Consider the following 15300-nt stretch of genomic DNA (forward strand, 5'->3'; position numbering starts at 1 on the left):
TCCAATGGGGTGCAAATAAATTTTTTTTAAATATTTCGAAAAATTTTATCAATATACCAACACCCTATTTTTTAAATTTTTGGTTAAAAAACGAAGTCATATAATAATATTTAAATTACAGGTTTGATTTTAATTAATCTACTATAATATAACCGCGGAATTATAGACGCTCAGTTCAAGCAAATACTGATTTTTTTATAAGAATGATTGATAGCATAAATTTCATTGAACGATTTGTTTCTATCTTTAGCTGAATATTTCTCATCATAATGCTAGTACAAAAAAAGGCTTTAAATCGAAAAATTTTTATGAAAAAATGACAATGATTAAAACAAAGAGTTGATCAAAGAGAAAGGAAAATGAGATCCGTCATAATTATCAGAGAAGTATTGAAGCACATCATAAAGAGGAATGTTTCACTTCGCCTCACGTGTTTTTTTGTTGCAAACATATATTTAAAATTTTTAACAACTAAGAAGAAACAAGTCATAACTTTTTCGTTTGTCGTCAAAATCAAAAGAAAATTTACTAGTAGGTTTTTTATATAAAAAATTATAAGACAGATTACATTTTCAGGTATGCGATGATGATTGTTATGTCAAGAATATACCTTTATTTTTTCGTGATTTGTTGTCCGTGTAAATAAAAAGTGACTTTTAACAATTATTTTTTGACTATCCGACGAAATAATCACATTAGACGTTATTTTTTTCTTTATTTTCGTAAAATCTGGACACAACGAGATAAAATTGCAAGATAGAAAGTACACTTTAATTGCATGGTAGAAAAACAATATCAAACATCTTATTAAAAAAGTAAATCTAATTCACATCATCTGTAAAGATAATACGTGAATCGGTCTCGGAATTCAATTTCCAAATAGACTCTATTTTACGTTTTTTGATCGATAATAAAGATAAAACAACTTACTAGTATATAAATGCCTTAACAATGTCAAAATTGCAAGTCATATAGTTGCAAATGCAAATTAGATTCTTAATAAAAATGCTAGTGAAATGAAATAAATATAATAGGAGAAAAAAGAATAGAGACCTGGAATTTTTGCTTCAATTATTGTAATTAAAGAGCATTGATAATAGAACTAGTCTAATAAGTTGTGTTAAGTGGGCTACAAACTAAATATAAGGGCTGATTTACACAGGACCAGATGCATATTCATAAAACCAGAGTTATTACCAGATCAGGCTCGTATTAGTATTTTGAAAACAGCTTAGAAAAGCTATATAATTTAAGTTAATATTGATGAAGAACAGTATAAAAGATACAATTCTAAAATAATTGTAATTAATATGCGCTGATACAATGAGAGCCATTGAGACTTATGGAAATAGAACATTTATTTCTTGCAAAGCAAAATTATATAAAATCAGAGAACGATGTAACTGAAATTGAACCTGGATAAATGGGGAAGGTTAAGGATCTGGGTTATTATATTATCACAAGAACAAAAAAATTACTTTTTTAATGAAAAATAAGTTGAACCAAAGATGATATCTCGTCTAAAATTATAAAACACGTAAACGCGGAATTATAAAATCAAGTGAAAGCCAAGAAGAGTCCGACAATAATAGCTTTAACAAAGAATAGATGTCACAAGTTATGTTGTCGATTATTGAAAATTAAAAGATGCTGCGGTTAAAGACGCATATGTAATGGTTTGCCATCAGAGCTGATTTATACATTAGAAGCAGCCACCCATTTGACTAATTTGGATGCTGAACTGGGACATCTCTGTTAGATACGGCGCATGTATTATTCATAGACAGCCTTTATCTATAAAAAGTATGATTTTAATTTATATACATCATTTTATTGTTTTACAAATTGTATGCACAGGAGCTCGCGTTGATAAATTTTAAGAGAATTTTTTTTAAAATTGTTCATGTATACATATATAATGCACCTATATGATGTAAAACAAAAGAAGATCATAAAAAAGATGTAAAAGAGTATAGGAAAAACTTAAACCAGCAGAATTAAAACCTAACTACGAGAGTTGTGAATTCATAATAAACTTGAAAAGTTTTAACCAATGCAATAATTTGGAAGAAATAAGAGTACACGAAGAAAAAGTTAGGAATAATCAACAGCTACCAATTACTAAAGGTAAAAAGAAACCACAATATTTGTTGGTCTTGTATGGTTTTTGTATTAAATTGATATAAATTGTCACAAAGTAGTTAGACCTCTATTTGATATAATCGGGCTCAAGAATGAGGATGCATTAGTTTTTTGCAAAGTTAAGTAAAAAAAATTTGCAAGGTAATTGAGGCAGCAAAATAGGCCACGAAGAGAACGGCATTACCGACATACTCAATTGAAAAGATATAATTATTTTATCGGCGTACAATTAACTGGAAGGATGTAGTATCTCTAGCCATGTGAATACAAATAAATAAACATGTTTTATCTTTAAATCTCCTATATCTTCAATAGTATGAAACTATCGCGCGTACATTCAAAATTGTTGGTTATAGTGTATTATATCTAACACCTCGAAGAATATTTCTACACAGAATGAATTTAACTTAATAACACAAATTTAGGAGGTTAAAATTTTTACTAGTATAGAAATATTAAAGCCTTTTTATCTAAATTGTCGTTAATGGTACAGAAATACGATTTTAATATCGAATAAACCATAAAGTTTTTATAAATCATACAGATTTAAAAAACATTATTTAAAAAAAATATAGATCAGTTTTTTTTAAAACAAAAAAGTTTTTCGAATGTAAGATGTTGGTACAATAAAATTTTAAAAAACTTAAAAAGAATATAAAGTATATTATTGATCAAAAATACAATTAAATTTTATAATAAGAAACACATAAAATTATGTTTATTATTATATTAGGTTAAAAGAAACCTCTCTGGGTGCTATTTCAGACATTTTACTTTAGACGCAAAAAAAAATAGTGAAGTTTTGATATGGGCATGTAAATCTCTGCGATGGAGCGATTAAGAATTAAAAAATATATTAATTCAGTTTTTTTCTAAAAAATATAAAACTTATTGCCGATTTATGAAAAAAAATACGAATACGTTTTTTTTGTATAAAAACATATAGTCAGGAAATAGTATGTGTAGATTCTTTTTATTTGATAATGGCAAAGAATATAAAAAATTGTTTATCACGTGCAAGACAAACATTTTTACATTGATTAAAGACATTTCTAATATCTACGCAAATGTTTCTGGTGTAAAGATTATATATAACGATTGGCATAAATCGACAAAATTACCTTAATTATAGGATTGATAAGCAAAGGAACCTATCGATAAAAGCCTATAGTATTTGTTTATTTGGCCAAAAGATGTGCTCTAGAGAATTATAACGGACTTAGTGTTAAATAGTATGTTTTATAGAAAAGATTGCCGCTAGCAAAAAATTATAATGAGTTAATGATAAAGAACATACGGAATTGGAAGCTTATAAACGTGAAAAGAAAGTTAAAAATTAAAAACCACATAAAGATGGTAGAAAGAGACTGTTATTATTATATTCTATTAATAAGACGAAATCTCTGGCCTAAACGAAAACTAACAGTAGAGAAAGCATTAAGTTTTTAAAAGTCTTGTTAGTTAGTTAAAAGGCTGTGGCTGCAGTCCAAATTATGTCGGTTTTTAAAGATAGAGTTTTGTGAGAGGCAACGCAGCTTTAAAATATGTTAAGATTATCTTAAGCAATTTTTGAACAGCCGATAATCAAATTATACAATAAATAAACGCTTTTTCCAGATACACTAATGATATGACCTTCCTTTATTGTATGTTGATAATTAAACATATTTATGTTTATAGATAGAATATAATATAGTGAGTCATGAGCAATTAGTTTCAAACATATTAAAGATTTAACATATTAAAAGATGATATATTTTTTGTTAAACCCGTGGCTAATGACGAATAATGTATAAACATAATATATCAATCATATAAAAATGTATTGGAGAACATAGATATTCTCCGTGATTCAATATATTTATAATATGAAAGACATAAGCATAATTCTGTGACTAGAATTAATGCTTTGACGTTTAAAAAATTCTTATTAAATTTTGATTGCAATAAATCCGGCGACAAACTAATTTAATTTGCTTTTACATCAAATCACTGACTTTTAATACAGACGACTAATATAAATATATTTTCTAAAAATCCCGCCAATTAAATAATATAAATCAATATCCATAAAAGACCTTGCATAGTAATAAATTATACTTATATGGATGAAATGGAATAAAAATAACAGATGCCCTATTCTTTATTGAGAAATGTGAATGAGAAAAAGTTTACTCAAAATCGGGGAGTTTTTTCGTAACGCAAAATAAACTAATATCTCAACACTCATTATTTTCATTAGAAAAAAAAAATTATGATAAAAAGCCAAGAGAAGTATACAATTCACGAATAGAACAGTTGCGACTTACTTCCCCAAAAATAGTTATCGATGAAAAATTTTATAAAAAAATGATACTTATACAAATCATTTTGTCGTAAATAGATCCATTCGAAAATTTATAAATTAATATAAATCCCCAAATCTATCCCATCGACCACATAAGCTAAATTAAAATCTCAATTGTATCTTTAATGTAAGCTACCTAAAAATTAATATTTTGTACGTAGATTATTGACAATCATGAATTTTAATTTTTATGTATATAGTTATCCTGGCTTAAAAATTTAAAGAATACAAAATCAAATTTTTTATTAGTTTTTAAAATTATCATAACGGTGAGAAACAAAATTATTTTGATTCATAGAGTACTATGGATATTTTTTTTTCTTTGAAAAATGTTCTGTGTCTATAAAAAAATATTATGTGTCAATATGACCGTTGTGTGATATATTTGACAGGAAGAAATATAAATTGTTATTACATAATCAACCGATAGTTTTAATTGTTCTGCTTTAAATAATATCAAAACATAAATTTTAGACACACAGCAATAAGATCAGTTTTTTGTTTATTACGATATGACGTTTTTGATTCATTAAAAATAATGAAACATCAATTGTATATTTTAGTAACATAAATTACACAATAGGCAGAATTATTATTTTTTAACAGGTTATTGACAAGTTTACACGCTATCACATTTTAAAGATTCCCAATTTCATTGAAAAAATTCACATCTTAATATTTTTTTAAATTACAAAATACAATTTGTATTTCTTAAACCAACTACCCTAAAATTTTAATGATATGGCTTTCTTATTTAATAAATATTTTTGCAAAATTTGACGAAGATACAGAATCAAATGATGAAACGTCATCTACAGAAGATAAAGAAGAAAGAATTGTTTTTGCAAAAACAAGAAAAGAAATTTTTGACGATTTATGGTCAAATTTTCATAAAAACAAAAGTTTTATTAGGATCAAAGAATTTCATATGGCTAAATTTAACGAGGAAAGTTTTAAAGATGATTATATAAAATGTCTGTCTTTAGTTATTAATAAAAAAGATATTTTTCCATCAATTTCTCCAATATTTTATGATTTGACGGTATCAACACATGAAATTTTATTTGAATTATTTACAAATTTTAGTATGAAATTAAAAAAATGTAAAAATGATTATCAACAAATTCTTGATGATATTACGAATGAACTTAAATGCGACAAGGGTACAATTAATTTGCCATTTATACCTGAACTAAAAAGAAAAAAACTTGTTCGTTGTTTAGAAATTTATAGAAGAAATATGTTTATAGTTAAATGGAGTAGAATTTATAAAAAAAATTATGATGAAGTAGAAGAAAAAGAAGCAGAAAAACAAGATATTGGTGAATTTAATACGACGGAAGTGGCGATGATTTCTTATTCATTGATGGGATTATGTTATGATTCGGAAATATATGGAACTTTTTCTTTATTGCCCTGTTTAAATTCAGCATTTAATTATGTATTTTCAGATTTTTTTAAATATGTTTTTGAAAAAAGTAAAAATTTTTTAAATTTTTTCTTGAAAAATAATGAAAGAGAAAATTTTGTTTATGAAGATTTATTAGATGATCTTAGTGTTGAAGAAAGTTCTTTATCCGATATGGAAATTTCTAGTGATGAAGATGGTAGCGAGGAATCGAGTTTAGAAAGCAATGAAGATTATGACGAAAGTGATTCAGAAGAAGAAGAAAGAGAAACTATATTTGGATTTTTGAGGAAATCTTGCCAAAAAAATAATCCCGATTTTGGTGACGCACCTACGTGGCTTAGAGACAGATTAAAGGGGGAAAGGTATATCGATAAAGGATTCTATAAAGAAAGGCATTATATAATGGGAATATTAAGTCCTGAATAAAAATTTTAAGATTTAAATATTTTTTTTATTTAACAATTTCCGAATACTTTATAGTTGTATTTCAATGTTACATTAGTAAAAATTTGTCACTGTCAAAATAAGCCTTCGTTGTCAGGAATTTTATTACAGCAACCTAATAAAGGAAGTTTGTGAATATGGTCCTTCTGAGTTTAAGTGGACTAATATGAGTGCGTTCATAAATCTCATGTTGCATTTGAATTTTAAAGCTATTCGCAGGTTTGTAGATTGCTAAAATATCGCAATATATTTTTTTGAAATTTTTTTATTTTCGCACTTACAATGTGTTCTTTTTATTAATATCGACATAGCCTTCAACGCGCTACAATAGGAGCCATGTTCAAATTCGGCATTACTAGTCTAATAATTTCAATAAAAAATTTTTAAAAATAAATTATTTTACACGATTAAAACCCAATTAATTTGCCTAAAATAGCAGATGATTTGTAAACAACTTTATTCATGACGAAAATACCAAAGATCCATAAATGCTGCCAAATAATTTTAACAATCGTGTTTTTTTTTCCATATAAAATATATTCAAATTTATATTTGTTTAAAAATAATAACACAACCCTTGTTATTATTCAATCTATATATCTTTGATCTATCAAATTCATTTCTAAATAAATTTTTACATTAAAAGTAAAAGTAATATAAAATAAAATATACATAATTTCACTTGCAAATTTCTTATTTATTTCCATACATTAAACACGTATTTAGGTTTATATATTGTTAAAGATAATTGTAAGTTAAGTGGTATTTATGTGTAAATCTATTTTTGAATCTTAGTTACCCAACATAAATATTTATAAAATGAATAATACGTGTCATTTTACTATTACATTCTTTTATTTTATAATATTATAAAACATGTAGTTTTTATTGTGCTTTTCCCAATTTGTTTATAAACAAACACACAAATTTCCCAGTTTATGCAAAAAAAATATTTAAAGACCCAAAAATTCCAAAAATGCATGATTATGAAAAAGTAAACAATGAAATCAAAGAATTCATAAACATGCCAGAAAACATTCCCCACACAATTTCCACTCCAGAATCATCAAAATGTAATTCCAAAAAAGACGTTATTAATTTATTAACTGAATTACTTGACATCTACAAAGAAATTCAATTATTATTAGAAACCAAAGATTTTGAAAATGTAAAAAACAAGATAATTAACAGTGATGTTAAAAATGCCTTAGTATGCGAAAATTTAATGAAAATATTAAAAGATGAATGCCTTGAAAAAGCAGAATTAAAAAAATCTTTGGAAAATGAAAAAATGAAATTTAAAGAATTAGATTTAAAAAAACAAGAATTAAATCTTAAAATTTCCAAATTAGAAAGTGATTTAGAATTTTCTAAAAGAACTAATCAAGAAATTAGTAGAGTTATTAAAGATCAAAAGAATTTATTAATAAGTACAAAAGATAAGTTTGAATTAGAAAAAAAACAAAGTGAAAGTATAAAAAATGTCAATGTTGAATTAGAAATTTTAAGAAATAAGGCGTATGAAAAAGTCAATATTTTAGAAAAAGAAATGAAAATTTTAAAAGATAAATTATTAGAAAAAGATAAAAATTTTAAAAATTTAAAAAATCAAATTAAAGAAATAGAAAATGAAAAAGAAATTTTAAATAAAAAGATTCTTAATCTTGAAAAGATTAATGAATCTTTTAAAAATAAATTTAGTATTAAAGAGAAGAATATAGAAATTTGTAATGAAGAATTAGCAAAGTTGATTAGTAAAGATAAGAAAAATGAAGAAATTTTAGAAGAAATTAAAGAGAAGTCTTCGTATTATGAGAGACTTTATAAAGCGACTAATAAGCAGAATGAATATTTGAATTCTCAATTAGCCCGATTAATAAATCATGATAATGTAGATAAATTAAAAGAAGATAAATTTGATTCTTCTTTGAGTTTATTGACTACAAGAAGTAAAGAAGAAGAGTATAAGAAGAGATTTAAGAAGTATAAAAAGAAATATAAAAATAATAAAGATAAAGAAGAAATAAATAAAAAAGAAGTGAAAGAGATTACTAAGATGATAGAAGATATTAAGTTAGAGAATAAGAAGTTGATTAGAGATAAGGATGAGATAGTAAAGAATAATGCGGAGATTTCGAAGACATTAATGGACAAGATAGAGATTTTATTAAAGCAGAATCGAGAGTATCAGAATCTTTTAGTAGATAAAAATAAGGTATACAATAAAAATGAGCTGGACAATATAAATGGACTAGATGATACAAATAATATTAGAAATATTAAACTTGACTCAGACATATTAAATGATAGTTTCAAGACAGTCAATGAAGATAATAAAATAGAGAATTTTAAGTATGAGAAAGATAATAAAATAGAGAATTTTAAGTATGAGAAAGATAATAAAATAGAGAATTTTAAGCATGAGAAAGAAGATATTTATGATGGTAGAGGATTTACAAAAATCAAAGGAGAAGAAGATGACACTTTATTTCTACATACTCCTGCCTACAGAAGACCTTTTAATTTAGACAATGACTACGAAGAAGACAAAGAAATCAACTATAAAACTCCTAAGGATAAAATGCCTTTTTCAAGGCAGAGAAGTTTTAAAGAAACAAAAAGTAAAGATGACAGAGCTAAACTCAATAAAGGTAATCTCTTTAAGAGAGACACGAATCTCGAATTAGAGGACAGAGTTACGCTCAATAAAGGTAATCTCTTTAAAAGAGACATAAGCTTTAAGAATAACATACGCCCAAATGAAGACATACGCTTAAATGAAGAAATACCAAATAAAGGCACGAAACATGAATTTGACTCATCAATTCTTCCCGCTCAAGATGATGTCAAATCTGTGGACAGTTCCAAGTCCGTGAAGACCACGTCTTCCCTGAAAGACATGCTTAAGAAGACTGAGACTCTTCAGAATAAGTTCAATGACCTTGAGAAGCAGCTAGAAGAAATAAATGACTCAGAAATGCCCACTAGTAAAAAGATCCAAGACCAGATACGAGCATACACAGATTATTATTATTCAGATTACTTAGATTTTACTAATGAGAATGATATTTTATAATTTTCATTTTATTTGTGCATTTTGTTTCTTCAAATTTTATTCGTCCCCGAAGAAATAAAAATGAAGTTTTTCTCCCCTATGAAAATGTCAGATTTAAAGAAGAAAATCCTCATGAAAGTCAGGAGAGTCGAGTACAAACATGTCAATTATCCAGAAGAATACAAAGAGACAGAAATAAAATATAAAAAATTGAGAGATAATCTCAATAATGTCTCTGCCAGTATAGCGAATCTTATGAATTATGAGCACGGGGGCAAGGCCCAGAAGAAATTATATCAGGGACTGAGTATCATCTCCAGTGTCTCAAAATTGGACTATTTTAAAAGCCACGATGTCTTCGAGTCTATTGGCTCAGTGTGTTCAGATTTCTCAAAGGACGATGACCAAGTAAGCAGTGAGAATGAGAAGATGTCTAAGGGATATTTCAGAGTATCAGAAATGAAGAAGAAATTTAATGAGAAATTACAGAATGAGATGGAAATATTAAAAGATATAAAAAAGAAGACTGACCAGATTAATAAAGAAAGAGATAATGCTAAAGTTTACAGGTATGACTTAGAGATGGCCAAGGAGAACGAGAGCCATGAGAATAGACAAGAAGTGGACAGATACGAGGAATTATTTGATAAGGCGTGTATGCAGGCCTTGTCTATGATGAATGATTTTATAGGGGATGATGGGGTACAAGGAGTACTTAAGAGAGTCTTGGGGTACAACATAGAATTCTTTAAGAAAAGTCTAGAAGAATTAGAGAAAGTAAATAAATAAAAGGAAATCTTTATTATGTATAAGTTTATTAAAGAATGTTTAAATATATTAGTAATATTAATTTTAAATACTAAATATATTTTGAAGTTTGAGACTTAATATATTTTGAAGTTTGAGACTTAATATATTTTTCATCCAATACTAAATATATTTTAAAGTTGGGCTTATTTTAGAGTTTTGATTTTTTTCTAATACTAAACATATTATACAGTTGGGCTTTTTTTAAAGTTGGGCTTTTTTTGCCCTTTCTTATGACTGTTTTAATTCTATCAAGTAGAGGATCTTCAGCACAGACAAGATATTTAGTAAAAGACATCTGTAAATTTATAAAATGCGAGGAAGAATCAAAATACGACATAAAACAGAATATTAGATCTCTAGTAGACTTGATGGATCTACACACTTGTAAATCCATCATTTACTTCGAAACAACAAAAAGAAATCAAAGAGTCTGGTTTGGACTCAGAAATGGCATTTCTATAAAATTCAATGTCTTGAATATTTACACTATGAGAAATCTGAAATTCGCTGTAAACTGCTTTAAAGATTGTGGACACATTTTAATGTTCACAGAAGAATTCGATAAAATAGATTATTTAATATCAATTAAGAAAGTATTCAGTGAGATATTTGACAGTAATGAAGTCAAAGACAGAGCACTGTGTTTTTATTGGGTAGATGAAAAGATATGGATAAGGAATTATGTCATAGAAGATAAAGATATGAAAGAAATAGGACCGAGAATGGTATTGGAAGTAGAGAAGATACTTGAGGAATGCTTTAGTGGACCAGTGATGTATTCAAGAAAAGTAGAAGAAGCGAGACAAGAACTTAAAGAAACAATAAATCAAAAATAAAACACTCATTTTATGATATATTTTAAAAACAAACAAAATGATATGAAATTTATACTATAATTATATATCTCAAAATGATATATTATAAATATATAATATATTATAAATATTTCATATATTATAAATATATAATATATTATAAATTTATGATATCATAGTAAATTATAATTCTGTGTCACTTTATCATTTATTTCTGGGTAAACAAACAAATAATAAAAAAACAAACAAAGTCATTTACTATACCACTTCCAACATATCATTAGAATTATTATACAATTTTAAACATATTGACAAAATATCAACTAAAAATAAATTTTTTAATTTATTTTTAAATTAAAACATTTTTATATACCAAATTAGTCTAAAAGTCTCAAAAAACTATAAAAAAAAATCCAGACGGATTTTCTTTTATAAAATAAAAATTTTAGAAACCCCTATGAGTTCAATTTCTGAAATTTCCGAATCTTCAACTGACAGCACTAGTAGTGAAGAACAAGTTATTAGAAGAAGAGGCAGACCAAAGAAATGGGATGCGCAAATTGCTAAACAACCTGTAAGAAGCAATAATGTACTGTATGAAGCACCACTGGGCTATTATTATGTACAACCGCAAGGGAATAAAGTACTTTATGTTAATCCACTAGTACAAAGGGGCTTTTATAACACTTTTAATGTACCACCATCACAAGCTCTAAATATAAATAGCATGTCAAATATAAGCTTCTATCAGAATATACAATCTTCAAATATGTTTGTACAACCAAAACAATATCCAAAACAAGTAAAACCAAAAAGAGAAGAAAGATATAATTATGTACCAGAAAAAAGAACAAAGAGAGCAGCAGCGACTACGGCCATAAGCGCAGGAAGAAGAGATGATATAAATAATGACGACTGGGAACCAGAAATAGAATATGAAGAAGAAGACGCTATAGAGAAATTATTGAAATTTGATGAAGAGACAAATTCTTACTTAGTTAAGTTCAGGTATAAAAGTTATTTACACTGCGACTACGTAAAAAAAGAAGAAATTTGTAAAACAAAAGGAGGAGCAATAAAAGTCAAGAGATTTGTTCCGCCTTTGGAACCTTTTGACCCGGAATTTATAAAAGTAGACCGAGTTTTACATGAAGATTTTAGAAATGGGAAAATTTATATTGTAAAATGGAAGAAACTTCCTTACGAATTGAGCACTGAAGAATACGCTGAAGATTTACTTAAATGCGAAGGATTTGAAGAAGAATTAAAAAAATATAGAGATAGAAAAAAAATCAGAGTCATGAGATATGGCCTGGATTGGAGACCACCAAGGGAATTACAAGTGAAATTTGAAGAGAGTCCAGTTTATAAAGGAAATAATAAACTAAGAGCTTACCAATTAGAAGGGTTAAATTGGCTACTAAATCGATGGTATCATAAAATTAGTTGTATAATGGCGGACGAAATGGGACTGGGTAAAACTGTCCAATCTGTCGTATTTGTCAATAGCCTTTTTACTAAATTTGAATACAATGGGCCTGTGCTCATTGTGGCGCCTTTGAGCACTTTGGTCCACTGGGAAAGGGAATTTTTAGCTTGGACAGATTTGAGAGTCTTGATTTATCACGGAAGTATACAAGGCAGGAGTATGATAGCAGAATACGAATTCTTTATAAAAGGCGGGTCTAATAAAGTAGGCTTATTTGATATAATGATCACTACTTACGAAATGGTAATGGCTGGTTTTGATCACATTTCTCAATTTAACTGGTCGGCTGGAATATTCGACGAGGCGCACAGATTGAAAAATGCCTCGTCAAAAGCGGCGTCAACTCTGAGAAATATAAATTTTAATCATAAAGTACTCCTAAGTGGTACGCCTTTACAGAACAATATAAGTGAATTGTGGGCTTTATTAAACTTTATAAATCCTGTAGAGTACAATGATAGTGCGAGATTCCTGGCTTCTCATAAATTGGAAGATATCGCAGACGTAGAGAAACTTCAAGCTTTGTTGCGTCCTCTGATGTTACGAAGAATGAAAGAAGATGTAGAAAAAACTATACCTATGAAAGAAGAAACAATCGTGGAAGTAGAACTGACAATGATCCAGAAAAGATATTACAGGGCGATCTTGGAAAAAAATTTAGATTTTTTGACAAAAGGTCATAAAGATTCTGCGCCTAATCTACTGAATGCTATGATGGAACTAAGGAAATGTTGTATACATCCTTACTTAATAAACGGAGCAGAAGAGAAAATTATAGGAGATTTCTTAAAAAGAAAGAAAAAAGAAAATGTCGAATCTCCTGTAGTCGAGACTGGAGATCTTTCTGATTTAAATATTCCTGTAATTTCTAATACTCAGAAAATCGTCATAGGTAATGATCTCATTACTGATATTGACGAATATTATAAAATTCTTATACAAAGTTCAGGGAAACTCGTCTTACTAGACAAATTACTAAATAAACTTTATGGTCATCATAAAGTACTCATTTTTTCGCAGATGACGAAATGTCTCGATTTATTGAGCGAGTACCTCGCTTATAAAAAATATAAATTTGAAAGAATCGACGGAGGAGTCAGAGGAGACCACAGACAAGCCGCTATAGACAGATTTAGTGACGTAAATAGTGATGGATTCGTATTTCTACTTTGTACTAGAGCAGGAGGAGTTGGTATAAATTTGACTGCTGCTGATACAGTCATAATTTTCGACTCGGATTGGAATCCACAAAACGACTTACAAGCTCAAGCGAGATGTCACAGAATTGGTCAAACTAACGAAGTAAAGATTTATAGACTTGTAACAAGAAACACTTACGAAAGAGAAATGTTCGATAAAGCAGGTATGAAATTGGGACTAGATCGGGCAATATTACAAAAAATGACATTTGAAGGACAAAAGAACGAAAAAGTAAAGAAAAAAGATGCAATCGAAATGTTATTGCGTAAAGGTGCGTATGGCGTCTTAATGGAAACTGACGAAGCAAGTAAAAAATTTTGCGAAGAAGATATTGATCAAATTTTAGAAAGACGAACTAAAGTCATAAAACATTCTGACGGAGGAAATGCATTTTCTAAAGCATCTTTTCAAGTTGATGAAGAAATTGATGATCCATTTTTCTGGGAAAATTTATTAAGTAAAAAACGAAACGAAGAAAATGAAGGCAGAGTAAAAAGACAAATGCGAAGAATTGCTAGAGATGAAACATTAAATGAGGAACAAATCAAAGATGTAGAAAAATATTCTAATTTGCGACTTGAAAATGAAGAAGAATTTTCTGAATTTTTAATTTTAAAAATTTTTATAATTTGTCTGGCCGATGGATTGGGCCCACTTGGGCTGAGTTTTAATGGACCAAATTTGGAATTAAAAAAGTCTATGACTGCAAATTTACTACTAAAAGATAATTTGTCTCATAATTTAGGACCTAAAGATTTAGAAGATCTAAAAAACAAGGACATTTTACTACATTTTAAATATTTAGTAAAATATCTAGTAGATCAAATAATAAATCAGAAATTGAGATCTGATTTCTCATATTGTCTTGATCAAGTACTAGATGAGAACTATGACCCGAGTTTATTTGACAAGTATAAAGATTTTTATACAAAATATAATGAAAAATGCTTGTTAAGAATACAAATTTTATTTTTAACAAATTTATTACTGCAGACAGAGACAATAAACGTGGAAAAGACAAGAGGATGGAGTTTAGAAGACGATAAGAAACTGGTAGAATGTTTATTTACTAATGGATATGGTAAATATCCAGAGAAAATTAAAAATAAGTCAGACGACGAATGCAATCAAAGATTAAGAAAAATTATTAGTACATTAAACAGAATGAGAGAAATGGCAGAGGCGGATAGTGTGAACTATAAAGCTATAATGAAATTTGGTAGGGTGACTGAGCATAACGAAGACAATGTCTTGAAATATTTAGGAGACAGAGATTTAAATTCTTTAAGAGAAAATATTACGAATATTTTGAACACGACAAGGAGGACGAGATCGCAGAGCGACACGGAATGTTATGAACGAATAATGTTTTTTGATAGATTGTCTGAAGTAGGCGACATATCAAACATAAGAAAAGTCAATTTACCGCGAGGGTGGACTAAAGAAAAAGACTCAATGTTGAAAGAACATTTATTGGAAAAAGGATTAGTAAATGTAGAAGAAGAATTTGGTATGACAGAAGAAGCCTGCATTAAAAGGTGTGAGACGATTATAAAAAGCCTAAAAGAGAAATCGGTGGAAGAATAA

General features: G+C 27.7%; 5 protein-coding genes across 5 annotated transcripts; all 5 read left to right on the forward strand.

The window, feature by feature from the left end:
- Positions 1-5225: 5225 nt before the first annotated feature.
- Positions 5226-6326, forward strand: VNE69_06211 (uncharacterized protein; the record flags this gene model as incomplete). Its single annotated transcript, XM_065473971.1, has 1 exon — positions 5226-6326. One exon carries the CDS (start codon positions 5226-5228, stop codon positions 6324-6326), a length of 1101 nt encoding a protein of 366 aa, XP_065330043.1.
- Positions 6327-7320: 994 nt separating this feature from the next.
- VNE69_06212 (coiled-coil domain-containing protein) lies at positions 7321-9420 on the forward strand (the record flags this gene model as incomplete). Its single annotated transcript, XM_065473972.1, has 1 exon — positions 7321-9420. One exon carries the CDS (start codon positions 7321-7323, stop codon positions 9418-9420), a length of 2100 nt encoding a protein of 699 aa, XP_065330044.1.
- Positions 9421-9498: 78 nt separating this feature from the next.
- On the forward strand, positions 9499-10188 carry VNE69_06213 (spore wall protein 12 (SWP12); the record flags this gene model as incomplete). Its single annotated transcript, XM_065473973.1, has 1 exon — positions 9499-10188. The coding sequence occupies one exon, from the start codon at positions 9499-9501 to the stop codon at positions 10186-10188; it is 690 nt and encodes a 229-aa protein (XP_065330045.1).
- A 251-nt stretch (positions 10189-10439) lies between these two features.
- On the forward strand, positions 10440-11045 carry VNE69_06214 (ribosome biogenesis protein BRX1; the record flags this gene model as incomplete). The annotated part of the gene is made up of 1 exon (XM_065473974.1): positions 10440-11045. One exon carries the CDS (start codon positions 10440-10442, stop codon positions 11043-11045), a length of 606 nt encoding a protein of 201 aa, XP_065330046.1.
- Positions 11046-11481: 436 nt separating this feature from the next.
- VNE69_06215 (chromatin-remodeling complex ATPase-like protein) lies at positions 11482-15300 on the forward strand (the record flags this gene model as incomplete). The annotated part of the gene is made up of 1 exon (XM_065473975.1): positions 11482-15300. One exon carries the CDS (start codon positions 11482-11484, stop codon positions 15298-15300), a length of 3819 nt encoding a protein of 1272 aa, XP_065330047.1.

The sequence above is a fragment of the Vairimorpha necatrix genome, chromosome 6, assembly GCF_036630325.1.
Source record: "Vairimorpha necatrix chromosome 6, complete sequence".
Taxonomy (NCBI): domain Eukaryota; kingdom Fungi; phylum Microsporidia; family Nosematidae; genus Vairimorpha; species Vairimorpha necatrix.